General features: G+C 42.4%; 1 protein-coding gene across 1 annotated transcript in view; it reads right to left on the reverse strand.

Annotated features, from left to right (window-relative positions):
• The window catches only part of COL22A1 (collagen type XXII alpha 1 chain), a 228,447-nt gene that overhangs the window by 123,520 nt on the left and 91,299 nt on the right, over positions 1-13,628 (reverse strand). Inside the window, exons 7-12 of the mRNA XM_041420805.1 lie at positions 12,600-12,875; positions 11,511-11,591; positions 10,790-10,903; positions 10,306-10,350; positions 6,288-6,341; positions 5,527-5,562 (exon numbers count right to left, since the gene is read on the reverse strand). Of these exons, the coding sequence (XP_041276739.1) occupies positions 5,527-5,562; positions 6,288-6,341; positions 10,306-10,350; positions 10,790-10,903; positions 11,511-11,591; positions 12,600-12,875 (606 nt within the window). The remainder of the gene's footprint in view (positions 1-5,526; positions 5,563-6,287; positions 6,342-10,305; positions 10,351-10,789; positions 10,904-11,510; positions 11,592-12,599; positions 12,876-13,628) is intronic.

Below are 13,628 nucleotides of genomic sequence, written 5' to 3' on the forward strand. Positions count from 1 at the left end.
TGGGGACTTGGTCACACTACCTGAACACCACAGCAGCCCAAGTAAGGTCTGTAACCTCACTGGAGCATCTTCCCTGCACTGGGCTCACCATTTCAGCAATGAAAAGGACACATATCTTTTGAAGTGATAATCTGTTTTATTTGGAAGTTGCAGGAATAAGGACTATTTCTTGGTTCATGTAAGCTTAGGCCCCACATCATTTAAGAGCTCAGACAACACATCCTGCTATTAGAAGTTCAAGCTGGTTGCTACCCCTCCTTTGTACTGAAGCTGGTTTCAAGCTTTCACCTCTGGCCCTTGAGTCTAAAATATCATTTCCAGCCTGAGCCTTACCTGCCAGTGTGAGCTTTACCTGCCAGTAAATCACACACACCATCCTCCTGGTCCCAAAATGCATCCCTTAAAACACACACAGATGAAAGCTCTCTTTCTCCATTGAACCAGCCTGCAGCACTTTTTGCAAGCAGAGCTGCACTCATTTTCTTGTGTCCCAGGTTGCTGGATGCTGGCCATCCCTGATCTAAAGGCACAGTACTTGTGCTAATTTGCTAAGTCCTGCTGACAGCACAGCACAGGGGTAAAAAGTAACAGGGCTTTCAGGTCAGGCCTTTGGTATATTCAGCTGCCTCCGGGCAGACAGGGCACAGGGCCGTGTGTAACACAGCAGATTTCCACAGCTTTTCCAGAAGCCTTAAAAATGGCAATAACTCCAATCTGGAAGATGTGTGTGGAGACACTGTATCTAACACAGCAGATTTCCACAGCTTTTCCAGAAGCCTTAAAAATGGCAATAACTCCAATTTGGAAGAGAAGGGAAGGGGAAGCAAAGCCTTTGTTTGAAGGATCTAGTGGGCAAGAGATACAGACCTGGAGGGAAAGAGGCTCTTCAGCTTAATTTTGGGGGAACAAAGACTAGCTGCTTTGCTCAAGGTCATTAGAGCCAAGTTCCAGGTTGGGATGTCTTACAGTCTTGCCCAGAGCCTGAAGTATCTGCCTGCTTTTCTTTTCTATGCTTGGCCTTGCAGTCACTGCATCTCTAATAAGCCAATCCACTTCAGAGATTTTATTCTCCTTAGAAATACTATAAAAATCCTTCTGCGTTTTATCAGAGTCATTAGCATGAAAAAAAATTGCAAGGAGAATATAGACTTTATCTGCTAAAGTTGTTTCTCATATTCTTTGCTGCCTGTGTGACTATTAGCATGAAGGAAAACAGATAAAGCACAAAAGGAAAGCCTGGATACTCTTGGAAACTCATTAGTGAGGGAGGTCCCAGTGCAAAACATAATGAAACCTTCATTCACCCCCTCTGCAAAAGATGGGTGCTCGTGGTTAGAGTTTTTTCCTCTGATTAATTGGTTTCCTGTGGAAAAATCATAGTAGTGATTACTTGATCCATTTGTTTAATGACACCTTTCTCATGCTTCCTACTCTTCTTCAACACCTGTGAAGGGCTTAGTGTTGATCTAATCCCTGAACAAACAATGGAAATTTCTGTCCCTTTCTGGGCAAGGACGGTGTTAGGAATACTCAAGAGTTATACAAAAGTCTTAAGAACAGCTACCAGCAGTCAAAACAAAGGTGCAGTGAGCTCCTGGCCCATCTGCCTCAGTTCTCCTCAGGAGAGACTTCTCAAACCTTCTGTCCTGTCACCAATTACATTTTGCAGAGCTCCACTGACATCCTGAAGCAGAGAATGTCCTTGTACTCACCAGAGGTTTACAGATGTCTCTCTCTAATTAACTTATATGCACTGTTTCAAACACAAAATTTTAACCTCCAGAACAGTCTGCAAAGAGGTGTTTCAATACCTGCTGGATGAAAAGCAAATTCATTTTGTTCATTTTAAAATTGCTATCAGGTAGCTTGGTTTGCCTTCCCTTCAGTTTTACAACAGAAGAAAGTGAAAAATAATTTGCAAAGTTTGACAGATCTGCGTCTCACTCCCCCTAAAGTCATCACATCTACAGGCACCTTCCTGCCTGCAGAACCTTTTCACTGCTCTTGGCCTTTGGAAAGCTGGAAGGGTGTCTCAGCACCACTGCAAAATGCTCAGTCCTTTACAAGACAAAGACAGAAGTTTTTGAGAGCTTCCCAGTTAAATTCTGTATGGAAGCATTAGGAGGGCCGGCTCATGATGTGGATGGCTGTGCCCCAGGAATGCAGAACTCATGCTCTACAGAACCTCCCTTGTCAGACATGAATTCTCTGACTTGGATCGAGTTACTGAAACCCCCTTTTGCTTGAATCATCCTCAAAAATGATCTCCAGCTGCTCCTGCTGCCCTCACTCCTCTCCTTCCCCTGCTCCTCTTGAATCAATAGAGATGTGAGATGTGAGTTATAACCCTTCCAGAATCAGGCTATTTGGTTTAGCAGATAGCCACTTGAATAACCTCCAGAACAAAGCTAAAGCATTCCCTTTCATGGTGATGATGTTACAGAATTGGATATTTACCCACGTATAACCATCAGTTCAACAACAGATAGAATCATTTGCAATAGTGAACACACAGTAAAGGGACACAGATTTATGAGCAGAAATATGACAGACTACATCTAATGTGAAAGGGATTAAGAACTCCAAGGGCTGAAAGGCAACAGTCAACAATGGATATTTAAGATCAAATACAGAGCAGCAATAGGTGAATCCCACCTCTCTATGAAATCCACTTGAGAGTGGTTTACAAGGACACCTGCAGACGCATTATGGTATTTTCTTTTTTTATATATGTGTGCACAATAACTTGGCTGCATATGCATGTTTCTGTACAAAAAAGAGCATGCTCTGTCATTCTGAGCTATTTAGGCCTGGTAGGACATGCCAGGCTGCTGCTTGAACCATCACAGTGAGTTTCCTGGGTTTAAAAGTTACACAAGTCCTCATGTCAATATGAATTAGGTTTTCAGACACAGATGCTATTATCTTGGGGTTTGCCATTAATGATGTGCTTGACATGTTATCTATGATAATACAAGCATCCTTTTGGCTTTAACTTGGTGATATAACCAAGGTGATGACCTGGAGAAGCAAGGCCAGTACCTCTCCTGTCCTTCTGGAAAAGCACAGGATTTTCTCTCTGACAAATGCCTCAGACCTCACATAAATGCCATACAAACAGTACTTGGCAACAGCATGGTCTGACAGGTGTTTGGCACTGGCACAGCTGGAGAGCAAGACTATAGTAAGGGGGTAATTTTAATCTTGTCATCTCGGTCTTTTCAAAGGTGAGAACACTTTGTTCCATCAAGATTTAGGATGTGAGCCTCGTCCTTTTAAAGGATCCCACAGCACACGCATGCCAACAATCACACAGACTGCAGCTGTTAGTAAAGTCCAGCATCCCTGATCCAGCTTTCCATCACTGGCTCATATCCATATAAATCAAGGAAACAAACCTGTCACAGCCAAAATAAGAAAGAAACAAGAATTACTGCTCGTGCAGCCATTGTGGCACAGCAGGCAAACAAAGGAGACAAGTGAATCCTCTCCTTCCAGGTGTTCTCCTCTCTGGGAAGGTTGTAATTTCATAGGTTATTCTAATTTGATGGTAACTGGCATTGCAGGCACTTGCAGCCCTGCTCCCTGTGGCTCTGGCTATTTCATGGGCACTGGAACTGACTGTGCAGGGACATGGTCACAGCACCAAGCCTGTCAGAGCTCAAGAAGCATCTGGATTGTGCTCTTAGATACACAGTTTAGGTTAAGTAGTCCTGGAAGGAGCAGGGAGTTGAATTAGATGATCCATAAGGATTCCTTCCAACCTGAGATAGTCTATGATTTCATGATTCTATATCCTGAGGCTCTCTTTTTAATCAAGCTAGCAACATAGAGCTGATAAATCTTTGCCCTGCATCAGGGACAGCACTGACACTGAGCCATTGGGTGCACATGGGGCACAAAAACCCTGGGTCCCATAAACCCTCCCTGCATAGATAAGAACAAGCTGCCCCAGCTGGCAGAGTTACCAAATAAACACAACAAGCTGACCATAAACTCAGCATCCTCCAAGCCTAAACATTTCTTTGGGCACTCAGTGCTGTTTGGCTACTCCAGCTGAAGAAGTTCTGCACCTACTGTGACATCTCTCTGCTTTTTCCCTTCCAGATCTGCAAACCTATTTCTCTGTCCATGAAAATAATACAGATGGAATGATATTTTCTGACATTTTTCTGCAGTGTTCAAAACAGAGGAAAACAAGAACTTGCTTCAACTACAACACAACTATTACCATAAACATCATGTTTCCCACCACACTGCTGGCTCTCACCACCTGCCAAACACGAGCTGGTTTCCAAAGGCTGAATCCTGAGTCTCAAAGGCCGAATAGTGTCTGTCAGTGGAAAGACTGCAGGAAACTGAATGCAGAGATGTGGTTTTTATGGCCCCCATGTTTCTAGCCTGGCTCAATAAAATTTCCTGTCATGAGCAACTGGCATTTCGATTGTAATTTCACATGATGAATTACCACTATATACAATCAATATATCATAACCATAGAAAGAGAAAATAAGAAGCTGCAATGGGCATAAATGCCATGTTCTCTCTAGTGCAGCATTCTTCCTTTCCAATCACAATCCAATATTGTTTGAAATTCTCTGAGCAATTGAGTAGCCACAGATTCCCTGAAAAACATCTCAACAGATTCTTAATCTCATTTTCAATATGAACCTTGACTTCTTCCTTAATATGTTCGTCTCCTACCCCGTCAATCTTTTTCCATTGTTCCTTGCAACTTGAAATTTCATTTTGATCATAAGGAAAACACCCTCAGCCAGCCAGGTGTGATACAGAGCTACAGACAGAAAGAGCTAATTCTCTTCTGAAGTCTAGGCATCGAGACTCTTTTTTTTTTTTTTTTTTTTTTGTGCAGAATGGAAAGTCTGTAGCCAAAACTGCCTTGAAATCACCATCTTTTTAAAATGCAAATTAATCCAGTCCTGCTACTTGTTTCCCACTGTTGATCACCAATGAAAGAGTTTTCCAAGACAGATACAGGAATTTTCAGTGGTTATTTCATATCCTCAGTTTTAACCTCCAAGTCTTATTTCTCTGTCCTGTCTAATATTTGAAGTAAAAAAATATTCCAGCTTTTTTCATTCAGTTTATTAATGAAAAGATCCAATTGGAAGAAAGACTATGACAGACTTCTCATAAGCCAAATTTAATCCTGCTGAAAAATTCAATAAACTAAAAATTATGCTTTCCTTCTGTTTTTCATCCTTCCGGCCAATTTCTTTAGTGCATTATCCTCCACAAACTCACTGCTGCTTACACAAAGCAAAGATTATGATTTCAATTTGATCAGATTTTCCATGGTCAATGCACAAAGAAATTCAAAGAACACAAAGGGGAGAAAGCAATGAACACTCAAAGCTTGTCTGCAGAAGGAGACATAAAGGTTCCTGACAAAGATCCAACTGTGTCATGTCTTTTGTATCCTGTGCAATCCAAAAGCAACCTCTGAACTACAGCAGGCAACAGCAAGCAACTCATTTGTTGGACCAGTGAAGGATTAGAGCTTACCTTTTCTCCTTTTACTCCTATGCCATAGGCTTTGCCCTAGAAATGAAAAAAAAAAAAAAAAAAAGAGGGGAAAATGTAAATTTGAAAACAAGGTTATCAAACAACACTACAAAATACATATTTCATGTTTTCCTTGTTATGCATCCAAGATCTGTCTCTCGTTATATACCATACAAGTCAGTTCAAAACTACTATGGGGAAAGCAATTTTCTTTGGGCATAAATCATTGATAATAATTCAGTGACAAATTAAACTAAAAACTTATCCCAAATTCTCCCACTGCAGCCAGAAAAAACATTTTTTATTCATGGAAGAGCATGATGTTATATTTCCAAAAGCAAAGTTGCCAACAATGTTTCCTGGAATGAATTTTACATAGGGTTAAAGAGTTTTTGCCTAAAATCTCAGCCTGGCATTTGCATTAATTACAGCTGGGGGAGGCTGTGTCTTGGTCTGTAAAAAGTCAAGAGATATTTGCATCTTCTTTGTGCAGCTGTGGTAATCAAGTGCATCCAAGTTACATATTTAATTAGAAGGGCAGTATTAAGTCAGTTATCAGCTGTACCCACGGATGAAACCTCCATTTGCCCTCTCCAAGAGAGGCCAGTGAGTGCCAGGTTCCTCCTGGGATTCAGGTCCAGCAGAGGGAACAGCTTTGACGAGGGCACACAACGCTGTGAGCAGGTTCTCACCGTAAAGCAGAAAACAACTACTTACATTTTCATCTCCTTTAGCAAAATCATTGGGTATTTGTTACTTACTGACTCTCCTTTCTCTCCTCGGAGTCCAGGAAGCCCTGGGATGCCTCTTTCTCCCTTGAAATAGAAAATGTGTTAATATCACATACTTAATTCATTCCTTTCTTAGACATAGAAGGAAAGTGATGCAACAAGGGTTTGACTGAAATGATGGACACTTTTGGTTCCACCAGTCTCTACAGCCAAGATTTCAGCTCCTGCCCTAACGACTGGGTGTACTTAATTGCATGTCTGGAACATCCACATTTTCAGACTGATTTTCTATTCTATTTTTCATATGAAAATACAGGTAGAAGCCTTTGGAGTGCACTGGCAAGGCAGAGAGTTTTCTCCTGTGAAGTGTTTCAACAGCCCTTATTTTCTACTAAGAGAGGAAATATTTGCAAAGGTGCTTTCCAGAAGGCCTAGAGGGTACATGCCAAAAATGTGCAAAAAATAATCTGAAAATATTGTTAAGATTTTAGAGGTTTTTTGGTTGTTTTTTTTTTTTTTTTTTCCAATCCAAACCCCTTGTTTTCCGTCACACTAAATTTTCAGTATCAGCTAACCTTTTTCTTCCCTCCCACAAGTGTGCAGCACACACAGTCATTCTTCCTGCTTGTTCCAGTGGGAGAGAGGGAAAGTAACATAGAAAAGAGACAATTGGAAAGGTACAATTTATGATGTTTGGAAAAGTTATAACTGGAGAAGGACATGCATAGAGAGCAAAAGAGAAAAATTGTTGATCAAAAAACAAGCAAAACTTTTTCTTCACTTTTCTCCTAAGAAGGACAGGGGTGAAAGGGATAAAGAATCAAAGAAGATCCAAATTTTCATAAATATTAATCAGATACAGAACTTAAGGTGGTGCCAAACCCAGCAAGTGCAGAAAAAATACCCATAAATCATTTTCACACAGTGCCCTAGTCTCAAAACTAGAGGTAGGACCAGCAGAGGATATATCCACTACTTGGACTAGTTTAAGGCCATGTGCTGTGCTGCCTCCAGCTCCTTCAATTCTTCTAGCACTGGGAGCTGCTGGGGAGCAGAGGGCTCTGCCCACACACCTCTGCCCAGCTCCTTCCTGATTCTCACCCAAAATGTGCAAACCAGAAATGTGATGTGCTGAGCACCCCACCTCTCACTTAAAAATGCAATATGCTCACCTATTTGTGCACTGTGACTTGAGTACAAACTTAACATCAAGCTGAAAAAGTCTCACACCTGGAGCAGGACCCTCCAGTACCACCACAGCATCAGTAAGTCTGATGACCCCTGCTCTCCCCAAATCTCCCCACATGGGCCACAGCAGGATTTAATTTTGTGTTTCTATCAAATTTATCCTGATCTATGACTCCTCAAAAAAAAAAAAAAAAAAAAAAAAAAAAAAAAAAAAAAAAACCAAAAAAAAAACAAACGTGCTTAGCAGAACCGTTCTGCTTTGTTTTTTCCTGAAAGAAAGAAAACTCACAGAGCAAGTAGCATATATACAAAAATGATGTCATGGTCAATTAAAAAGCTGTGGTAAAATTCATAAAAATTTTTATGTGACCATCTCTTATAAGTCACTGAAAGTACGAAGCCTTTCTTATTTGGAGGAAAAGATACATCCTACCAGAGCTTGTCTAATACACTGGACTTCACAAACTTCACAATGGCAGGTAAGAATTGTAATTTCTTTGTGGGCAAAAACACATCTGACAGAGCAAGGATTTTTGTCTACACTTGGATCAAGTGCTGGAAGAGAGAAGCAGCCTGGTGATCATCAGCCCAGTGCCCCAACCAGCCATCCTGGCTGCCTGCAAACAACACAGCCTGCAGAGGGACTGTGCAAGGAAAATACATCAGACTGGGCTGTCATTAGCATCTAAAATTTATCAATAGGACCCAGCCTCAGACATATTAGCCAGTTCTGCCACAGCTATTTCCTGCCTAGCTGTTTCCCAATACGATCCTTGACCGTATCTCATTCCAAAACACATCAACTGTGTCTCCATGCATTACCCTCACTTTGGCAGTGTGGCTCATTGAGGCAGAGGTGTTTATCTCCCAGACATTTTTTCCACTTTTTTGATAACTGCAAGCTCTCCTGTTTCTCCCTGCCTTCGAAAACTTAGAGAAGATCAGAACCACATCATCTTTCTTTAATAAATACCAGGTGATAATGTTGGCAAGCTGCAAATAAGCACTGAATTCCTTGCCAAGGGCAAGATTTTAGCCCAGGTAGCTCAGTAATGTTGCAAGGAGAGAGAAGAAGAGCTAAAATTCATTCTCGAACATAGAGCAAGGACTGTGACAAGCTGGTCCTTGGCAATAGCAATGTAAAAACTGCTGTCAAGAGTGGTATATGTTATTGAATCACAACATCGTTGCAAGCTGGGAGAAAAACCTACTACTCACCTTATTTAGCAGATAGAGAAGCTAAATCATTTGTCTCAAATCATCACATTTATACTAAATTGTTGTCAGATCCCATATTTATATGGCATCATCCCCATGTCCTTGAGACTGTGACACAGTCCTGCCTTATCTGTGTACAAGTCTCAAACCTCTTCAGCCAGGGAAAAGTCACTCACATCTGCAGGAGTGGGGCAGATCTTTTGGGGCCTGTTCCTGAAAACCTGCTGATGCTGTGCTTGTAGACACACTCCTCTGTATTCCACCAGAGTGTCCTGCACCCCAGTACTGACCCATGTGACACACAGAGCCACCCTCAGCAGCACACAGACCTTGGCAAAGCAGGGGAAGACAATGGGATCTTGCTGCAGGGCCCTTTTATCGTTATCACTATTGTCTTTTCTACAACCTCCTCACAACAGTCATGGCTTTGCTGTTATTTCCTTAAAATAGCCCATCACTATTTAAGCTGTCATGGATTAAAATAAAAAGCTCCTATTTATATATACATGGAGGCATAAGGAACCTTTGTCTGCACAGCCACATTTGAGCAGTAATGAGCCCATGTTCTTTCATCCCAGTCTCCAAAAGGCATATTCTTATCTCCTAAACTTCTCTCTGCAGACAGCAGACCAAGCTTTGCCAAAAGATCCCACATCAATGAAGATGTCTGACCCTCCAAAACCCATAGATTATTCCTTTCCCCTTCCACAGTCTTTCATAATAACTGAGTGACTTTTGATGGGATGCAATTCAGTTTTTCACCAAACAGGTATAAATTCAGTGACTCAGTTTGCAGAAGTGATTCAGATGCAAATAGTTTTGAATATAACTTTTCCCCCAAACATCTTTTCGCACACAGTAAAACTGGGAACCACCAACACCACCAACTTTCACCTCTCCAGCCATGTTGTGACTCTGTTTTCTTCCTGTACAAATGCTCCCTTTGAGTCTATTGCCTCATGGGTCTGTAACCAGGCACAGAAGGAAAATGTGTTTATGCTGAATGCACACATGTGTATATCAGAGAGACCTGCAGAACAGGCAGGGTAATACAAAGGCTGCACTGTGAAACTTGAAGCAGACATCACAACCACTCTCCTACCCTTTTATCTAGGAAGAAGAATACTGAGGGAAGTGGCCTATATTTAACATCATTACTCAGACAGTCTTGCTAAGGATAAAAGATTGAGACTGATCTTTTACTCCTAGTCTCAGGAAACTTTCTGAAGTGTGACTGGAAGGCTGCTACCTAAACTATGCACGTGCATTACTGCTGAGAAAGGCACAGCTTGGCAGCAGCACCTCTGTTTCCAGGTGACTTGCCATGGAAGCCGTGCATGACATAGTTGAATAAGAGTAGCTTGCAAAAATGGCAGTTTAGAAGCTGCTGGAAAGGATGTTGCAACACATTTACTCTAAGAATGACATAAAGCAGCAAAAGAGAAGTCTAAATGCAAGCGTAAATTAAAGATAAAAGATCACAAAAAACTTCTGCAGTCCCAGGCTCATCCAAAGCTGTCTAAACTTAATCATATACTAAATTGACTCTCATTTCTCAAAATTTTCAAATCCTCAATTTACTCTGAAATTGTCTAGCTCTTGCTGTATTTTTTAACCAAATGAACTACCAGATATTACTGACCTTTTGACCTTTGGGACCTTCAAAGCCAAGTGGACCCCTCTCCCCCTAAGATAAAAAAGACATGATTAATCAAACTTATCTTCTCATTTTATATTCAAGCAAGGGGCCTGATCCTAGGAGGACAGGAGGACAACAAAAGTGTTTTCAGGTTTAGGCAGAGAAGAAAGCTGACATGCCCTCAGGAGCAATGACAACGAAGCTGGTTTCTCAGAGGTCCCAGTCAGAGCCAGAGAAAGCAAGCACATTACTTTTAAAAGCCATGAGATTTTTTTCAATTTTTTTCACATCTATCTTCATAATCTGTTTTATTTGAAGAAGGATACACATAACTGAGCTAGATAAGAATAATCACTTTGTTTCAGTGCTGTTACCAGGACTACCAGCATGTCCAGAATCATTCAATTAGGTAACGAGAAAACACCCGGGGAAACTTCCTTTACCTTTACAGACATCCCAAATGAAACACACTCATCTCAGCACTCACCTTTTGTCCAGGAGGACAGGAGCAGTTGAAAATCTTGAGATGTCCAACTTGCTCACTGCCAACAGTGGGCCTCACTTCCAGGGGAGGTGCTTCCGTCAGGACTGTCACCTGGCACTGCAAACACCCAAGGTCAGGACAAAGCCTTTGATGCTGGAAAGTTTCCCCTTCCACCCACTTTAGACAAATCCCACAGGCACCACTGTGTAACACACAGCCAAATGTGTCCTTGTGAGGAATGAAATCCCACAAAAGCCATTCATCCAAGCAATAGGGGAAAATGTGGCAAAATGAACAATGAACCTCTTTAACCAAGACTGAGGGGAGAAGAGTGAAAGGAGGGTGGAAGTTTCTAGTGAGACTTGGGCACAGGAAAATAAGCTGCAGTTGGCACTGTTTTTAGATGTTTCCAAATAAAACCAGTGGGAAACATGTTGAATATTTCATGCTGCATTTCTGTTGTTCTATCATCACTTCAGGGTTTTGTTTCCCCTGACAGTTTGACAAGGAAAGAGGAACTTGGAAACTTCAAATTCCTCATACTCATCCCTCTGCAGTGGCCCTCCTCTGGAGCTGCTACGCTGCCAATTACACAGTGAGGTTTCAATCACCCTTATTAAACAAAAATTATAATCCCACACTGCCACATATTCCTTGGTTTATGTAATAGATTTCAGTGAAGAGTGTTCACGTGAAAATGAATAAATGACAAAAAGGAGTTTACTGGTCCAGACGGAATGTCGCAGCAGGTCTCCAGCTCGGCGTGCCGGGAGTCACAGTAAATCACCATCCTCTGAAGATCAAACTGGGAGACAAAGGGAGGCAGCAGTCTAAGACACAGTGAATTATTAAAGACCCTCTGTCCTTTTGCTTGGACACAAACAGAGCAGGCAAACACAAACAAAAACCAGCTGGTGCTAACTTCAGAGTGGTTCTGTGGATCCTGTAGTCAATCTCTATCTTTCCCTATCTATAATAGACCAATACCTCAGCATGCTACAGGAGCTGAGATAATAAGACCCTGAAAATGCCTATTCAAATTCTGGTGCAGGTTTTCATGCTAAGCCCCATGTTCTGGCCAAACTTCTGTCTGAGAAGACATATCCTGGCCACATCTATCTTTCCTAGAATTTCATCTAGACACAAGGTCTGTTTTCCTCCTGTTGTGCCTTGCATCTTCTGACCATTTATTTCTGTGTGAGAAATGCTATAAACACATTTGATATGCACGTCCCATCCATTTTGCACAGCCAAGAAAGATTATACAAGTCTGAAATACCAAACTATCACACATAAATTATACCAGGGTAACACTGCTGCTGGACAATCAGCCTGTGTGTCTTGACTTTGGTTCATTTGTACTAAGGGTCATTTAATATCTGAGGAATGGAGAATATATCACAACTCTCTTGAGTTAACAAGCTTCCTTTTTTTCCCCAATCTCTTTCTATCACCTGTGGAAACATTCATAATGCCAGGATCAGATGAAGACTTCTCTGTGTAGTTCAGTACCCAGTTTGATTATATTTGTGTACAATTTTGTCTCTGCTTCTAACTGTAGCACATTCTCTGACTAGACAGAAAGATGAAATAAACTTCTCATTTTTGATCGCTATTTTGGAGATACAGTCTCACATACAGCAAGTCTTGTACATCATAAGGTGACAATCTGTCTTAGCTATGTAACACTGGTAACATTTCAGCAACACTGCCTCAGGAAAAGGGTCAATTACAGCATAACCCCACTCATTCACAGGCTGCAAACCCAAAGCTGAACCTTTATCCAGCTCCAATCAGCAAGCACAGTACTTACATCAATGGGGACGCTGTCATACAAGCGTTTGCCAATCACAGTCTTTCCTTGAATGTCAATGTTTTCCCTGTCCTCAATGGGAAGCACCTGCACCAGCTTGCAGTCTATGTACAGCGAGACAGCCTTGGACTGGATGCTGAGGGCGATTTTGTGCCAGTTGCGGTCGAACAGGTCGCTGACCCGCGCGTTTCGGAAAACCACCCTGACGGCGTCCCTGGTGAGCCCCACGGCGTTGTACTCCACAGCCTTGTTCTCCCCGTCCAGCCGGATCGACACCTGCAAGCAAACAGGACGGGTTTGCTGAGGAACAAAGCCTTCTTCTTCCTCCCGGCTACTTTCCATCATCACCCACACCCCAAAGCCAGGGATGGCACAGGCTGCGGTGAGAAAGCAAAGAGCAGAGGATGGAATTTTGTGGGAGATATGGAAAGGGAGCCTACACTTGTGCTGGTAAATAAGATGGGCTCCACAGGCTTTGGTGCAGACCCATGACCAGCTAAAGCCTCCTCCTGTGAGCAGAACCCTTGGCATGGTTTCAGCACAGGCCGCCTTGCTGCCATGGCTGGGTGGTGGTGCAGGTCATGGGCACCTCCCCAAAGGCATTCCCCCAAAGCTGAACCTGGTTTGAATCCCTCTACCCCATGTACTCCTCCACTGCTTCCCAGCAGGCTCTTTACTCCCATCACATGTCCTCGGATGTCCCATGGGATATGGAAAAATACCTCACTGCCTCATATGATACCAGTCTGCTGAGCTGTGGCATTGCCCACACTTTATTTCAGGTGCTTTGAACAGAAAACTACGGCCCAACCTCTGTACTGAAAGCTACAGAGCAGGCAAAAATAGGTTTTTGAAGACATGCAACATTGAGTTAATTTACAAATTGGTATCTTCTTTTACCAAAGTCAGGCAGTAACCAGCAAGCAGCAGGGAATGGAGCAGGCAGAGCCAGGAATGGTGTGTCCACAAGCTGCAGGGCCACCTTGGCACTGAGCTGTGAGTGATGTGAGCAGCCCAGGGTACGCTGAC

This window comes from Onychostruthus taczanowskii, unplaced genomic scaffold, assembly GCF_017590055.1.
Source record: "Onychostruthus taczanowskii isolate IOZ18803 unplaced genomic scaffold, ASM1759005v1 scaffold66, whole genome shotgun sequence".
NCBI classification, from domain to species: domain Eukaryota; kingdom Metazoa; phylum Chordata; class Aves; order Passeriformes; family Passeridae; genus Onychostruthus; species Onychostruthus taczanowskii.